Source organism: Engystomops pustulosus, chromosome 4 (genome assembly GCF_040894005.1).
Source record: "Engystomops pustulosus chromosome 4, aEngPut4.maternal, whole genome shotgun sequence".
Lineage (NCBI taxonomy): Eukaryota > Metazoa > Chordata > Amphibia > Anura > Leptodactylidae > Engystomops > Engystomops pustulosus.
Window position 1 is genome coordinate 6,701,876 of NC_092414.1, and position 16,455 is coordinate 6,718,330.

The 16,455-nt window shown below is 54.6% G+C and overlaps 2 protein-coding genes across 15 annotated transcripts in view; one reads left to right on the forward strand and one right to left on the reverse strand.

Moving 5' to 3' along the window:
• ADIPOR2 (adiponectin receptor 2) overlaps nucleotides 1-12,942 on the reverse strand; it is a 32,256-nt gene extending 19,314 nt beyond the window's left edge. The window contains exon 1 of the mRNA XM_072144942.1: nucleotides 12,609-12,942. Within this exon, the coding sequence (XP_072001043.1) occupies nucleotides 12,609-12,927 (319 nt within the window). The 5' untranslated portion in view covers nucleotides 12,928-12,942. The remainder of the gene's footprint in view (nucleotides 1-12,608) is intronic.
• Nucleotides 12,728-16,455, forward strand: part of ERC1 (ELKS/RAB6-interacting/CAST family member 1) — a 72,691-nt gene continuing 68,963 nt past the window's right edge. For 9 of the 14 annotated variants that reach the window (XM_072144928.1, XM_072144935.1, XM_072144930.1 and 6 more), the window contains exon 1: nucleotides 12,729-12,892. The gene's annotated coding sequence lies outside the window, so the exon portion shown is untranslated. Of the gene's footprint in view, nucleotides 12,893-13,047; nucleotides 13,145-16,455 lie in introns of those variants that run through there. The other 5 variants (XM_072144933.1, XM_072144937.1, XM_072144939.1 and 2 more) reach the window with 3 other exon arrangements.

The following is a 16,455-nucleotide window of genomic DNA, read 5'->3' on the forward strand; positions in this document are numbered from 1 at the left end:
ACTGGGGGTCTCCAGGCTGTGTGTGTGTTATTACTGGGGGTCTCCAGGCTGTGTGTGTGTTATTACTGAGGGGTCTCCAGGCTGTGTGTGTGTTATTACTGAGGGGTCTCCAGGCTGTGTGTGTGTTATTACTGAGGGGTCTCCAGGCTGTGTGTGTGTTATTACTGAGGGGTCTCCAGGCTGTGTGTGTGTTATTACTGAGGGGTCTCCAGGCTGTGTGTGTGTTATTACTGAGGGGTCTCCAGGCTGTGTGTGTGTTATTACTGAGGGGTCTCCAGGCTGTGTGTGTGTTATTACTGAGGGGTCTCCAGGCTGTGTGTGTGTTATTACTGAGGGGTCTCCAGGCTGTGTGTGTGTTATTACTGAGGGGTCTCCAGGCTGTGTGTGTGTTATTACTGGGGGTCTCCAGGCTGTGTGTGTGTTATTACTGAGGGGTCTCCAGGCTGTGTGTGTTATTACTGGGGGTCTCCGGCTGTGTGTGTTATTACTGGGGGGTCTCCGGGCTGTGTGTGTTATTACTGGGGGTCTCCGGGCTGTGTGTGTGTTATTACTGGGGGGTCTCCGGGCTGTGTGTGTTATTACTGGGGGTCTCCGGGCTGTGTGTGTTATTACTGGGGGTCTCCGGGCTGTGTGTGTGTTATTACTGGGGGTCTCCGGGCTGTGTGTGTGTTATTACTGGGGGTCTCCGGGCTGTGTGTGTGTTATTACTGGGGGTCTCCGGGCTGTGTGTGTGTTATTACTGGGGGGTCTCCGGGCTGTGTGTGTGTTATTACTGGGGGTCTCCGGGCTGTGTGTGTTATTACTGGGGGGTCTCCGGGCTGTGTGTGTGTTATTACTGGGGGGTCTCCGGGCTGTGTGTGTGTTATTACTGGGGGTCTCCGGGCTGTGTGTGTTATTACTGGGGGGTCTCCGGGCTGTGTGTGTGTTATTACTGGGGGGTCTCCGGGCTGTGTGTGTGTTATTACTGGGGGGTCTCCGGGCTGTGTGTGTGTTATTACTGGGGGGTCTCCGGGCTGTGTGTGTGTTATTACTGGGGGGTCGCCGGGCTGTGTGTGTGTTATTACTGGGGGTCTCCGCGATGTGTGTGTGTGTTATTATTGGGGGTTTCGGGGCTGTGTGTGTTATTATTGGGGGTCTCCGGGCTGTGTGTGTTATTACCGGGGGTCTCCAGGCTGTGTGTGTTATTATCGGGGGTCTCTATGATGTACACGTCAGCGCTGGGGGACATTGTGCATTGGCCGCTCCGCAGGTTCCGGGGCAGACCCTCCCTGTCCCCGGGGCCTCCTCTCACCTGCTCCCGCTCCGGTCTCCGCTCTTCAGCCCGTGCGGCCGCCGCCGTCTCTTATTGTCGCCTCCCCGGGTTGCCTGGCAGCGTCAGCATGACGGTTATCGCACGAGGGAGCGCGGACCAATCACAGCGCTTCCAGCCGGCATGCGCCAAGTTCTTACGCTCGCTAGCCCCGCCTCCTGCGCGCTGCACGCCGGGAAGTGTAGTCTTACTTAGCTCCACCTCCATATTTGTTTTGAACAAACCAAGGTCGCGGTCGGCACGTGATTCTCGCCGACCAATCACACGACTTGCCCGTGACTTCCACGTCACATGATCTATTTCTATGACAACCATGACTCTTTCACTGTCATGGCCGACATTACAGATCAGTAAGGAGCCAACTACACAGGCAGGACACATAGGACAGGCAGGAGCCGCCATAATACAGGCATAGCACCCCTTAACATAGACAGGCAGGAGCCCCTATAACACAGGCAGGGAACCCCCATAACATAGACAGGCAGAGGACCCCCATAACATAGACAGGCAGAGAACCCCCCATAACATAGACAGGCAGAGAATCCCCCATAACATAGACAGGCAGAGAACCCCCCATAACATAGACAGGCAGAGGACCCCCATAACATAGACAGGCAGAGAACCCCCCATAACATAGACAGGCAGAGAACCCCCCATAACATAGACAGGCAGAGAATCCCCCATAACATAGACAGGCAGAGGACCCCCATAACATAGACAGGCAGAGGACCCCCATAACATAGACAGGCAGAGGATCCCCCATAACATAGACAGGCAGAGGACCCCCATAACATAGACAGGCAGAGGACCCCCCATAACATAGACAGGCAGAGGACCCCCCATAACATAGACAGGCAGAGGACCCCCCATAACATAGACAGGCAGAGGACCCCCCATAACATAGACAGGCAGAGGACCCCCCATAACATAGACAGGCAGAGGACCCCCCATAACATAGACAGGAACAGGACTCCCCATAACATAGACAGGCAGAGGACCCCCCATAACATAGTCAGGCAGAGAACCCCCCATAACATAGACAGGCAGAGGACCCCCATAACACAGACAGGCAGAGGGACCCCCATAACATAGACAGGCAGAGAACCCCCCATAACATACACAGGCAGAGAAGCCCCCCATAACATAGACAGGCAGAGGACCCCCCCCCCCCCCCATAACATAGACAGGCAGAGGACCCCCCCCCCCCATAACATAGACAGGCAGAGGACCCCCCCCCCCCCATAACATAGACAGGCAGAGGACCCCCCCCCCCCATAACATAGACAGGCAGAGGACCCCCCCCCCCATAACATAGACAGGCAGAGGACCCCCCATAACATAGACAGGCAGAGGACCCCCCATAACATAGACAGGCAGAGGACCCCCCATAACATAGACAGACAGAGGACCCCCCATAACATAGACAGGCAGAGAACCCCCCCATAACATAGACAGGCAGAGGACCCCCATATAACATAGACAGGCAGAGGACCCCCATAACATAGACAGGCAGAGGACCCCCATAACATAGACAGGCAGAGAACCCCCCCATAACATAGACAGGCAGAGGACCCCCATAACATAGACAGGCAGAGAATCCCCCATAACATAGACAGGCAGAGAATACCCCATAACATAGACAGGCAGAGGACCCCCATAACATAGACAGGCAGAGGACCCCCATAACATAGACAGGCAGAGGACCCCCCATAACATAGACAGGCAGAGGACCCCCCATAACATAGACAGGCAGAGGACCCCCATAACATAGACAGGCAGAGGACCCCCCATAACATAGACAGGCAGAGGACCCCCCATAACATAGACAGGCAGAGGATCCCCCATAACATAGACAGGCAGAGAACCCCCCATAACATAGACAGACAGAGAACCCCCCATAACATAGACAGGCAGAGAACCCCCCATAACATAGACAGGCAGAGAACCCCCCATAACATAGACAGGCAGAGAACCCCCCATAACATAGACAGGCAGAGAACCCCCCATAACATAGACAGGCAGAGAACCCCCCATAACATAGACAGGCAGAGGACCCCCATAACATAGACAGGCAGAGAACCCCCCATAACATAGACAGGCAGAGAACCCCCCATAACACAGACAGGCAGATGACCCCCATAACATAGACAGGCAGAGAACCCCCCATAACATAGACAGGCAGAGAACCCCCCATAACACAGACAGGCAGAGGACCCCCCCATAACACAGACAGGCAGAGGACCCCCCCCCCCCATAACATAGACAGGCAGAGGACCCCCCCCCCCCCCATAACATAGACAGGCAGAGGACCCCCCCCCATAACATTGACAGGCAGAGGACCCCCCCCCATAACATTGACAGGCAGAGGACCCCCCCCCATAACATAGACAGGCAGAGAACCCCCCATAACATAGACAGGCAGAGAACCCCCCATAACATAGACAGGCAGAGGACCCCCCATAACATAGACAGGCAGAGGACCCCCCATAACATAGACAGGCAGAGAACCCCCCATAACATAGACAGGCAGAGAACCCCCCATAACATAGACAGGCAGAGGACCGCCCATAACATAGACAGGCAGAGGACCCCCCATAACATAGACAGGCAGAGAACCCCCCATAACATAGACAGACAGAGGATCCCCCATAACATAGACAGGCAGAGAACCCCCCATAACACAGACAGGCAGAGGACCCCCCATAACATAGACAGGCAGAGGACCCCCCATAACATAGACAGGCAGAGGACCCCCCATAACATAGACAGGCAGAGGACCCCCCATAACATAGACAGGCAGAGGACCCCCCATAACATAGACAGGCAGAGGACCCCCCATAACATAGACAGGCAGAGGACCCCCCATAACATAGACAGGCAGAGGACCCCCCATAACATAGACAGGCAGAGGATCCCCCATAACATAGACAGGCAGAGGATCCCCCATAACATAGACAGGCAGAGGACCCCCCATAACATAGACAGGCAGAGAACCCCCCATAACATAGACAGACAGAGAACCCCCCATAACATAGACAGGCAGAGGACCCCCCATAACACAGACAGGCAGAGGACCCCCCATAACACAGACAGGCAGAGGACCCCCCCTCCCATAACATAGACAGGCAGAGGACCCCCCCCCCATAACATAGACAGGCAGAGGACCCCCCATAACATAGACAGGCAGAGGACCCCCCATAACATAGACAGGCAGAGAACCCCCCATAACATAGACAGGCAGAGAACCCCCCATAACATAGACAGGCAGAGAACCCCCCATAACATAGACAGGCAGAGGACCCCCCATAACATAGACAGGCAGAGGACCCCCCATAACATAGACAGGCAGAGGACCGCCCATAACATAGACAGGCAGAGGACCCCCATAACATAGACAGGCAGAGGACCCCTTTCACCTGAGAGGAGTCACGTTTAGAGGGTACAGGGGAAGGTCAGATGCCTTTATCCTTGTGTCTGTAGCACCTGGGAACATGGTGCTGGTGTCATATTAAACACAAGGATCTTATCTTTCATCTTGTGATTCTATGAACCAGGGATAAAGGCTAAAAGCCTGAAATATTCTCAGATAACGCTGCAGCGTGCAGGACAGGCTACGCCTCAGATTCTTTCTGGGATCATGTGAATGACACTTCACCCACTTTCCAGCGATGAGACTGCGGAGTTCTGTATAAACCTCTGCTGTGTGTGAACACAACCCTAACAGAGAGCCGTCCCCTGACACTGCTGCACCAGAGACAGATGTGCCCCCAGGGGACAGGATCCAGCGTCATGTGCCTATAGCAACGCTAAGCACTGAGACAGGAAGAATTGTCATGGGGACAGGACTCCAGAAGCTTCATGTAACGAAATAATAAAGGTTCATAGTCTAATATGATAAAATCTCATGACAGATGGAGCCCCCAGAAGCCCCCCGGTGGTCTAAGATGAAGGCAAAATATCTCAATGCTGCAAAAATCTAGGTCTCTGTGCACACTGATCTGTCATAGTCAGCGCAGAGATAGAGACACATGTCACGCTCTGCTCAGGACTATGACAGACCCCACTATGAGGCATAAGGGTCCGGCAGGCCCCCCGGGATCTGATCTATAATGGATGCAGCAGCCATGTACAGTCTGTCCTATAGACCAATGCAAACAGCCAATTATCTGCCCAAGACCGCCACCTACTGCTCACTTATGGGTCATGCAGCTACGATTATCATCAAGGGCCAAAATATAAGGGGGGAACAACGGGCAAGGGCAGAGGTTGTGCTGGGGTAACGAGGGGCCAGGTCAGAGGTTGTGCTGGGGTAACGAGGGGCCAGGGCAGTGGTTGTGCTGGGGTAACTAGGGGCCAGGGCAGTGGTTGTGCTGGGGTAACGAGGGGCCAGGGCAGTGGTTGTGCTGGGGTAATGAGGGGCCAGGGCAGAGGGGTAACGACGGGCCAGGGCAGAGGGGGTGCTGGGGTAACCATGGGCAAGAGCAGGGCAGAGGGGTGCTGGGGTAACGAGGGGCCAGGACACAGTTGTGCTTTGGTAACGTGGGCCAGGGCAGAGTTGTGCTGGGCTAACAAGGGGCAAGGGCAGGTGGATGCTGGGGTAACGAGGGGCCAGGGCAGGGGAGTGCTGGGGTAACGACAGGCCAGGGCAGGTGGGTGCTGGGGTAACGACAGGCCAGGGCAGGGAAGAGGGGTGCTGGTTTAATGATGGGCCAGGGCAGAGGGGTGCTGGTGTAATGATGGGCCAGGGCAGAGGGGTGCTTGGGTAACGAGGGGCCAGGGCAGAGGGGTGCTTGGGTAACGAGGGGCCAGGGCAGAGGAGTGCTTGGGTAACGAGGGGCCAGGGCAGAGGGGTGCTGGTGTAATGATGGGCCAGGGCAGAGGAGTGCTTGGGTAACGAGGGGCCAGGGCAGAGGGGTGCTTGGGTAACGAGGGGCCAGGGCAGAGGGGTGCTTGGGTAACGAGGGGCCAGGGCAGAGGGGTGCTGGTGTAATGATGGGCCAGGGCAGAGGGGTGCTGGTGTAATGATGGGCCAGGGCAGAGGAGTGCTTGGGTAACGAGGGGCCAGGGCACAGGAGGCAGAGGACCCCCCCCCATAACATAGACAGGCAGAGAACCCCCCATAACATAGACAGGCAGAGAACCCCCCATAACATAGACAGGCAGAGGACCCCCCATAACATAGACAGGCAGAGGACCCCCCATAACATAGACAGGCAGAGAACCCCCCATAACATAGACAGGCAGAGAACCCCCCATAACATAGACAGGCAGAGAACCCCCCATAACATAGACAGGCAGAGAACCCCCCATAACACAGACAGGCAGAGAACCCCCCATAACACAGACAGGCAGAGGACCCCCCATAACATAGACAGGCAGAGGACCCCCCATAACATAGACAGGCAGAGGACCCCCCATAACATAGACAGGCAGAGGACCCCCATAACATAGACAGGCAGAGGACCCCCCATAACATAGACAGGCAGAGGACCCCCCATAACATAGACAGGCAGAGGACCCCCCATAACATAGACAGGCAGAGGATCCCCCATAACATAGACAGGCAGAGGATCCCCCATAACATAGACAGGCAGAGGACCCCCCATAACACAGACAGGCAGAGAACCCCCCATAACATAGACAGGCAGAGAACCCCCCATAACACAGACAGGCAGAGAACCCCCCATAACACAGACAGGCAGAGGACCCCCCCATAACACAGACAGGCAGAGGACCCCCCCATAACACAGACAGGCAGAGGACCCCCCCATAACACAGACAGGCAGAGGACCCCCCCATAACACAGACAGGCAGAGGACCCCCCCCCATAACATAGACAGGCAGAGGACCCCCCCCCCCATAACATAGACAGGCAGAGGACCCCCCCCCCCCCATAACATTGACAGGCAGAGGACCCCCCCCCCCCATAACATAGACAGGCAGAGGACCCCCCCCATAACATAGACAGGTAGAGGACCCCCCTATAACACAGACAGGCAGAGGACCCCCCATAACATAGACAGGCAGAGGACCCCCAATAACATAGACAGGCAGAGGACCCCCCATAACACAGACAGGCAGAGGACCCCCCATAACACAGACAGGCAGAGGACCCCCATAACATAGACAGGCAGAGGACCCCCCATAACATAGACAGGCAGAGAACCCCCCATAACATAGACAGACAGAGAACCCCCCATAACATAGACAGGCAGAGGACCCCCCATAACACAGACAGGCAGAGGACCCCCCATAACACAGACAGGCAGAGGACCCCCCCCCCATAACATAGACAGGCAGAGGACCCCCCATAACATAGACAGGCAGAGGACCCCCCATAACATAGACAGGCAGAGAACCCCCCATAACATAGACAGGCAGAGAACCCCCCATAACATAGACAGGCAGAGAACCCCCCATAACATAGACAGGCAGAGGACCCCCCATAACATAGACAGGCAGAGGACCCCCCATAACATAGACAGGCAGAGGACCCCCCATAACATAGACAGGCAGAGGACCCCCATAACATAGACAGGCAGAGGACCCCCCATAACATAGACAGGCAGAGGACCGCCCATAACATAGACAGGCAGAGGACCCCCATAACATAGACAGGCAGAGGACCCCTTTCACCTGAGAGGAGTCACGTTTAGAGGGTACAGGGGAAGGTCAGATGCCTTTATCCTTGTGTCTGTAGCACCTGGGAACATGGTGCTGGTGTCATATTAAACACAAGGATCTTATCTTTCATCTTGTGATTCTATGAACCAGGGATAAAGGCTAAAAGCCTGAAATATTCTCAGATAACGCTGCAGCGTGCAGGACAGGCTACGCCTCAGATTCTTTCTGGGATCATGTGAATGACACTTCACCCACTTTCCAGCGATGAGACTGCGGAGTTCTGTATAAACCTCTGCTGTGTGTGAACACAACCCTAACAGGATCCAGCGTCATGTGCCTATAGCAACGCTAAGCACTGAGACAGGAAGAATTGTCATGGGGACAGGACTCCAGAAGCTTCATGTAACGAAATAATAAAGGTTCATAGTCTAATATGATAAAATCTCATGACAGATGGAGCCCCCAGAAGCCCCCCCGGTGGTCTAAGATGAAGGCAAAATATCTCAATGCTGCAAAAATCTAGGTCTCTGTGCACACTGATCTGTCATAGTCAGCGCAGAGATAGAGACACATGTCACGCTCTGCTCAGGACTATGACAGACCCCACTATGAGGCATAAGGGTCCGGCAGGCCCCCCGGGATCTGATCTATAATGGATGCAGCAGGTGGATGCTGGGGTAACGAGGGGCCAGGGCAGGGGAGTGCTGGGGTAACGACAGGCCAGGGCAGGTGGGTGCTGGGGTAACGACAGGCCAGGGCAGGGAAGAGGGGTGCTGGTTTAATGATGGGCCAGGGCAGAGGGGTGCTGGTGTAATGATGGGCCAGGGCAGAGGGGTGCTTGGGTAACGAGGGGCCAGGGCAGAGGGGTGCTTGGGTAACGAGGGGCCAGGGCAGAGGAGTGCTTGGGTAACGAGGGGCCAGGGCAGAGGGGTGCTGGTGTAATGATGGGCCAGGGCAGAGGAGTGCTTGGGTAACGAGGGGCCAGGGCAGAGGGGTGCTTGGGTAACGAGGGGCCAGGGCAGAGGGGTGCTTGGGTAACGAGGGGCCAGGGCAGAGGGGTGCTGGTGTAATGATGGGCCAGGGCAGAGGGGTGCTGGTGTAATGATGGGCCAGGGCAGAGGAGTGCTTGGGTAACGAGGGGCCAGGGCACAGGAGTGCTTGGGTAACGAGGGGCCAGGGCAGAGGGGTGCTGGTGAAATGATGGGCCAGGGCAGAGGGGTGCTGGTGTAATGATGGGCCAGGGCAGAGGAGTGCTTGGGTAACGAGGGGCCAGGGCAGAGGGGTGCTGGTGTAATGATGGGCCAGGGCAGAGGAGTGCTTGGGTAACGAGGGGCCAGGGCAGAGGGGTGCTGGTGTAATGATGGGCCATGGCAGAGGGGTGCTGGTGTAATGATGGGCCAGGGCAGAGGGGTGCTGGTGTAATGATGGGCCAGGGCAGAGGGGTGCTGGTGTAATGATGGGCCAGGGCAGAGGGGTGCTGGTGTAATGATGGGCCAGGGCAGAGGAGTGCTTGGGTAACGAGGGGCCAGGGCAGAGGGGTGCTGGTGTAATGATGGGCCATGGCAGAGGGGTGCTGGTGTAATGATGGGCCAGGGCAGAGGGGTGCTGGTGTAATGATGGGCCAGGGCAGAGGGGTGCTGCTGTAATGATGGGCCAGGGCAGAGGAGTGCTTGGGTAACGAGGGGCCAGGGCAGAGGGGTGCTGGTGTAATGATGGGCCATGGCAGAGGGGTGCTGGTGTAATGATGGGCCAGGGCAGAGGGGTGCTGGTGTAATGATGGGCCAGGGCAGAGGGGTGCTGGTGTAATGATGGGCCAGGGCAGAGGGGTGCTGGTGTAATGATGGGCCAGGGCAGAGGGGTGCTGGTGTAATGATGGGTCAGGGCAGAGGGGTGCTGGTGTAATGATGGGCCAGGGCAGAGGGGTGCTGGTGTAATGATGGGCCAGGGCAGAGGGGTGCTGGTGTAATGATGGGTCAGGGCAGAGGGGTGCTGGTGTAATGATGGGCCATGGCAGAGGGGTGCTGGTGTAATGATGGGCCAGGGCAGAGGGGTGCTGGTGTAATGATGGGCCAGGGCAGAGGGGTGCTGGTGTAATGATGGGCCAGGGCAGAGGGGTGCTGGGGTAATGATGGGCCAGGGCAGAGGAGTGCTTGGGTAACGAGGGGCCAGGGCAGAGGGGGGCTGGGGTAACTTTCAGGTTAGAAGCAGAAAAGAGACCATTAACTCTTTATTATAGCAGAGCAGATCCCTTGTCCTACAGCATGTGCCTTCTATATGCAATTTAAGAGGAAATTGATATTATAGCGCCCCCTGCTGCATACATGCCATCACACAGCAGGCACTAGTAATGTGCACCCAGCAGACGACAAGCTTATGTGTGTACAGGTGCACTCGCGTTTACAGCCCCGCCCCTAGAGCACTAACAAGAATGCTATAAAAATAGGATTTTCTGTTAAATTATGGTTTGTGTATAAAACTTACAGAGCCTGGTTTTACTGGAAGGAAATGTGGCAGCTGGAAACCCTCAATGTCCATGTAGGTGGAACTGAAGAAATATAGATACATACAGTATCATCCATGATAGGATTAGATACACACAGCTCAGCAGACAGTATCACACAGGATGGGATTAGATACACAGCTCTACAGGCAGTATCACACAGGAGAGGATTAGATACACAGCTCTGCAGACAGTATCACACAGGATGGGATTAGATACACAGCTCAGCAGACAGTATCACACAGGATGGGATTAGATACACAGCTCTGCAGACAGTATCACACAGGATGGGATTAGATACACAGCTCAGCAGACCGTATCACACAGGGTGGGATTAGATACACAGCTCAGCAGACAGTATCACACAGGAGGGGATTAGATACACAGCTCAGCAGACAGTATCACACAGGAGGGGATTAGATACACAGCTCAGCAGACAGTATCACACAGGAGGGGATTAGATACACAGCTCAGCAGACAGTATCACACAGGATGGGATTAGATACACAGCTCTGCAGGCAGTATCACACAGGAGAGGATTAGATACACAGCTCAGCAGGCAGTATCACACAGGATAGGATTAGATACACACAGCTCAGCAGACAGTATCACACAGGATAGGATTAGATACACACAGCTCAGCAGACAGTATCACACAGGATAGGATTAGATACACAGCTCAGCAGACAGTATCACACAGGATAGGATTAGATACACAGCTCAGCAGACAGTATCACACAGGATAGGATTAGATACACACAGCTCAACAGACAGTATCACACAGGATAGGATTAGATACACACAGCTCAGCAGACAGTATCACACAGGATAGGATTAGATACACACAGCTCAGCAGACAGTATCACACAGGATAGGATTAGATACACAGCTCAGCAGACAGTATCACACAGGATAGGATTAGATACACAGCTCAGCAGACAGTATCACACAGGATGGGATTAGATACACAGCTCAGCAGACAGTATCACACAGGATAGGATTAGATACACTGCGCAGCAAGGAGGATCACACAGGATGGGATTAGATACACTGCGCAGCAAGGAGGATCACACAGGATGGGATTAGATACACAGCTCATTAGTCAGTATCACACAGGAAGGGATTAGATACACAGCTCAGCAGACTGTATCACACAGGAGAGGATTAGATACACAGCTCAGCAGACTGTATCACACAGGAAGGGATTAGATACACAGCTCAGCAGACAGTATCACACAGGATGGGATTAGATACACAGCTCAGCAGGCAGTATCACACAGGATGGGATTAGATACACAGCTCAGCAGGCAGTATCACACAGGAGAGGATTAGATACACAGCTCTGCAGGCAGTATCACACAGGAGAGGATTAGATACACAACTCACCAGGCAGTATCACACAGGATAGGATTAGATACAAAGCTCACCAGGCAGTATCACATGATGGGATTAGATACACAGCTCAGCAGACAGTATCACACAGGAGAGGATTAAATACACGGCTCAGCAGTTAGTATCACACAGGATAGGATTAGATACACAGCTCAGTAGGCAGTATCACACAGGATAGGATTAGATACACACAGCTCAGCAGACAGTATCACACAGGATGGGATTAGATACACAGCTCAGCAGGCAGTATCACACAGGATGGGATTAGATACACAGCTCAGCAGACAGCATCACACATGATAGGATTAGATACACAGCTCACCAGGCAGTATCACATGATGGGATTAGATACACAGCTCACCAGGCAGTATCACATGATGGGATTAGATACACAGCTCACCAGGCAGTATCACATGATGGGATTAGATACACAGCTCACCAGGCAGTATCACATGATGGTATTAGATACACAGCTCACCAGGCAGTATCACACAGGATAGGATTAGATACACAGCTCAGCAGGCAGTATCACACAGGAGAGGATTAGATACACAGCCCAGCAGACAGCATCACACAGGATAGGATTAGATACACAGCCCAGCAGACAGTATCACACAGGATAGGATTAGATACACAGCTCAGCAGACAGTATCACACATGATCTGGGATTAGATACACAGCTCAGCAGTCAGTATCACACAGGAGAGGATTAGATACACAGCCCAGCAGACAGTATCACACAGGTTAGGATTAGATACATGATACTGTATAGTACTGTTTGACCTTCCCAATATGGCCGCCTGGTACAGACACCTTCAGCTGGGCCGGAAGTGGCCGCTAGGCATGCCGGTCTATCAGCCATCCAGAAGATGACGTCACTTTCTGCTGCTGCTGCTGTTGAGATGCCAGTCACGGCATCGGTGGGAGGGGCGTAGTGAAATGGGCGGACGTTGTAGTGTACGGAGTCCCTGCTAGGACATTCCGCTCCGCTAGTGAACGCGCACGTCACAGCCCGATCCGCTCTCCGCCCTGGACCGGAGTGAGGAGAGCGGGGACAGCGGAGAGAGGTGAGGTGGGAGCGGCAGGGGCTGGCGCCCGGCATGCGGGGGCACAGGCCGGGAGACGCCTTTCCGTTGTGGTCGCGGCTTGTCCCCGGTGCTCGGGCTGTGTCTGTAGCTGATGAATGATCGGGGATGGAGCGGCCGGGGCGGGGGATGGGAGAATCAGGAGGAAGGACCCTCCCAGGAGCCGGAGAGTCTGGGCGATATCCTGGGCAGTGCCAGCACGGGGGGCACATCCTGGCACTGCCAGCCTCTGGGGTGGGTGATCGTGGGCACTGCCAGCCTCTGGGGTGGGTGATCGTGGGCACCGCCAGCCTCTGGGGTGGGTGATCGTGGGCACTGCCAGCCTCTGGGGTGGGTGATCGTGGGCACCGCCAGCCTCTGGGGTGGGTGATCGTGGGCACCGCCAGCCTCTGGGGTGGGTGATCGTGGGCACCGCCAGCCTCTGGGGTGGGTGATCGTGGGCACCGCCAGCCTCTGGGGTGGGTGATCGTGGGCACCGCCAGCCTCTGGGGTGGGTGATCGTGGGCACCGCCAGCCTCTGGGGTGGGTGATCGTGGGCACCGCCAGCCTCTGGGGTGGGTGATCGTGGGCACTGCCAGCCTCTGGGGTGGGTGATCGTGGGCACCGCCAGCCTCTGGGGTGGGTGATCGTGGGCACCGCCAGCCTCTGGGGTGGGTGATCGTGGGCACCGCCAGCCTCTGGGGTGGGTGATCGTGGGCACCGCCAGCCTCTGGGGTGGGTGATCGTGGGCACCGCCAGCCTCTGGGGTGGGTGATCGTGGGCACCGCCAGCCTCTGGGGTGGGTGATCGTGGGCACCGCCAGCCTCTGGGGTGGGGGATCGTGGGCACTGCCAGCCTCTGGGGTGGGGGATCTGTGTTCCCGGCACTCCCAGTACAAGTTGTCATGATAATGAGCACTGGTGGTATTCTATCTATTGCGGCACTACTGGTCACTGCCAGGATCGAGGGTTGGCAGATCTTGGCACCATTGGTCACTTGTAGCTCTCAGATTTGCACTGTGGTGGATTATTCACATTACCAGGCTGTGTGAGGGGGTGAGACTGGTCCCGGGCACTGCCATCCTCAGGTTTGGGTTATCATGGGAAGCGTTAACCCTGGTGACTCTGTGCTGCGTGATGGTGCCAACTTCTCGTGTGGGTGATTTTTTTTATTTTACGCTTTCAGATTCCTTGGTGCGTCATCATTTACAGTGCCACCGTGTGTGGGCATAGCAATTTTTTAGTTTGTGTGATGGTGGGCACTTGAAGGAACAGTTAATTATGGTTGGCACGTAATGGTGATGACAATAATACATACTGGCAGTGGTTGGCATTATCATATCCTGAGGCCTCACTGATCTGGCATCTGCATGCCCTGGCATGGATCACCCATGGAGCTCTCTGTTGCTGATGCCACTGTTGATGGTCGTGGGCACTGCTAAGTGTGTGTGGTTGATGGTGGCCGCTTCCAATGCCCAGTCATAAGTACTGGATGTGGGGGCACCAAGGAAGCGGTGACCATTATGTATTTTTGGCACAGAAGTTGACATGCCAGTGTATCCTCTAGCTGTGGCTTTGTGTGGGCATACGTTGGCACCATCGTTCTATAACATGATGCCATCCATATGATGCCCATGAGGGGCGGGTCACTGGTCCTCTCGCCTCGCTCCCGCTGTCTTCCCACTCATGGGGTGAATTTTTGATGGTGACCTTTGCTTAATGTCACCGCGTTGCGCCGTGGGCTGGTACATTGCAGTTAACCCCTTTAGTGCTGGAGATCTCTTTGCAGGATACCAGTTACCCACTCTTTCCCTGTTGGGCTATGTTGTACCCCCAAACCTTGGGCATCTGATAATCAGATTGGCAGTATGGTCGCTTGCATTATATCTGTAGGTGTGTCAGTCTTCACTGTAATTCTTGAGTTGTGTTCATGAATCAGAGGGCTCAGGATGAACAGGTATCCTCAGGATGATACATAGAACGACTCCCTCCAGAATTCACGCAGTGTCGGCCCTTCATGTCTCATTTTGAGGAATATCTTTGCGGCAAACCTCAGTTTTTGGCAGCTCAGATTTGATTGTGTCAAAAATCATAATCTTCTGCAATCTCAGTGTAAGAGGAGGGCACCAGGTGTCGCCCATCTCCTTATGTGTAGAATAGTGCCAGCCTCCATTACTTGGCATTATTACCATGTGAGGATCTCAAATTGTACTGCCTGGCTGTATTATAGTGGGCACTACAGCTTTACCCACTGTAGGGGGCACAGTGCCTGGCTGTACTATAGTGGGCACTACAGCTGTAACTACTGTAGGGGGCACTGTGCCTGGCTGTATTATAGTGGGCACTACAGCTGTAACTACTGTAGGGGGCACTGTGCCTGGCTGTATTATAGTGGGCACTACAGCTGTAACTACTGTAGGGGGCACTGTGCCTGGCTGTATTATAGTGGGCACTACAGCTGTAACTACTGTAGGGGGCACTGTGCCTGGCTGTATTATAGTGGGCACTACAGCTGTTACTACTGTAGAGGGCACTGTGCCTGTCTGTATTATAGTGGGCACTACAGCTGTAACTACTGTAGGGGGCACTGTGCCTGGCTGTATTATGGTGGGCACTACAGCTGTAACTACTGTAGGGGGCACTGTGCCTGGCTGTATTATAGCGGGCACTACAGCTGTAACTACTGTAGGGGGCACTGTGCCTGGCTGTATTATAGCGGGCACTACAGCTGTAACTACTGTAGGGGGCACTGTGCCTGGCTGTATTATAGTGGGCACTACAGCTGTAACTACTGTAGGGGGCACTGTGCCTGTCTGTATTATAGTGGGCACTACAGCTGTAACTACTGTAGGGGGCACTGTGCCTGGCTGTATTATAGTGGGCACTACAGCTGTAACTACTGTAGGGGGCACTGTGCCTGGCTGTATTATAGCGGGCACTACAGCTGTAACTACTGTAGAGGGCACTGTGCCTGGCTGTATTATAGTGGGCACTACAGCTGTTACTACTGTAGAGGGCACTGTGCCTGGCTGTATTATAGTGGGCACTACAGCTGTAACTACTGTAGGGGGCACTGTGCCTGGCTGTATTATAGCGGGCACTACAGCTGTAACTACTGTAAAGGGCACTGTGTCTGGTGTTAGAATAGTGGGCACTATGGCTGAAGGGGGCACTGTGCCTGGCTGTATTAAAGCGGGCACCACAGCTGTAACTACTGTAGAGGGCACTGTGCCTGGCTGTATTATAGTGGGCACCACCGCTGTAACCATTGTTGGGGGCACTGTGTCTGGTGTTAGAATAGTGGGCACTACAGCTGTAACTACTGTAGAGGGCACTGTGCCTGGCACTAGAATAGTAGGCACTACAGCTGTAACTACTGTAGAGGGCACTGTGTCTGGTGTTAGAATAGTGGGCACTATGTCTGAAGGGAGCACTGTGCCTGGCTGTATTAAAGCGGGGACACCACAGCTGTACCTACTGTAGAGGGCACTGTGCCTGGCTGTATTATAGTGGGCACTACAGCTGTAACTACTGTAGGGGGCACTGTGCCTGGCTGTACTATAGTGG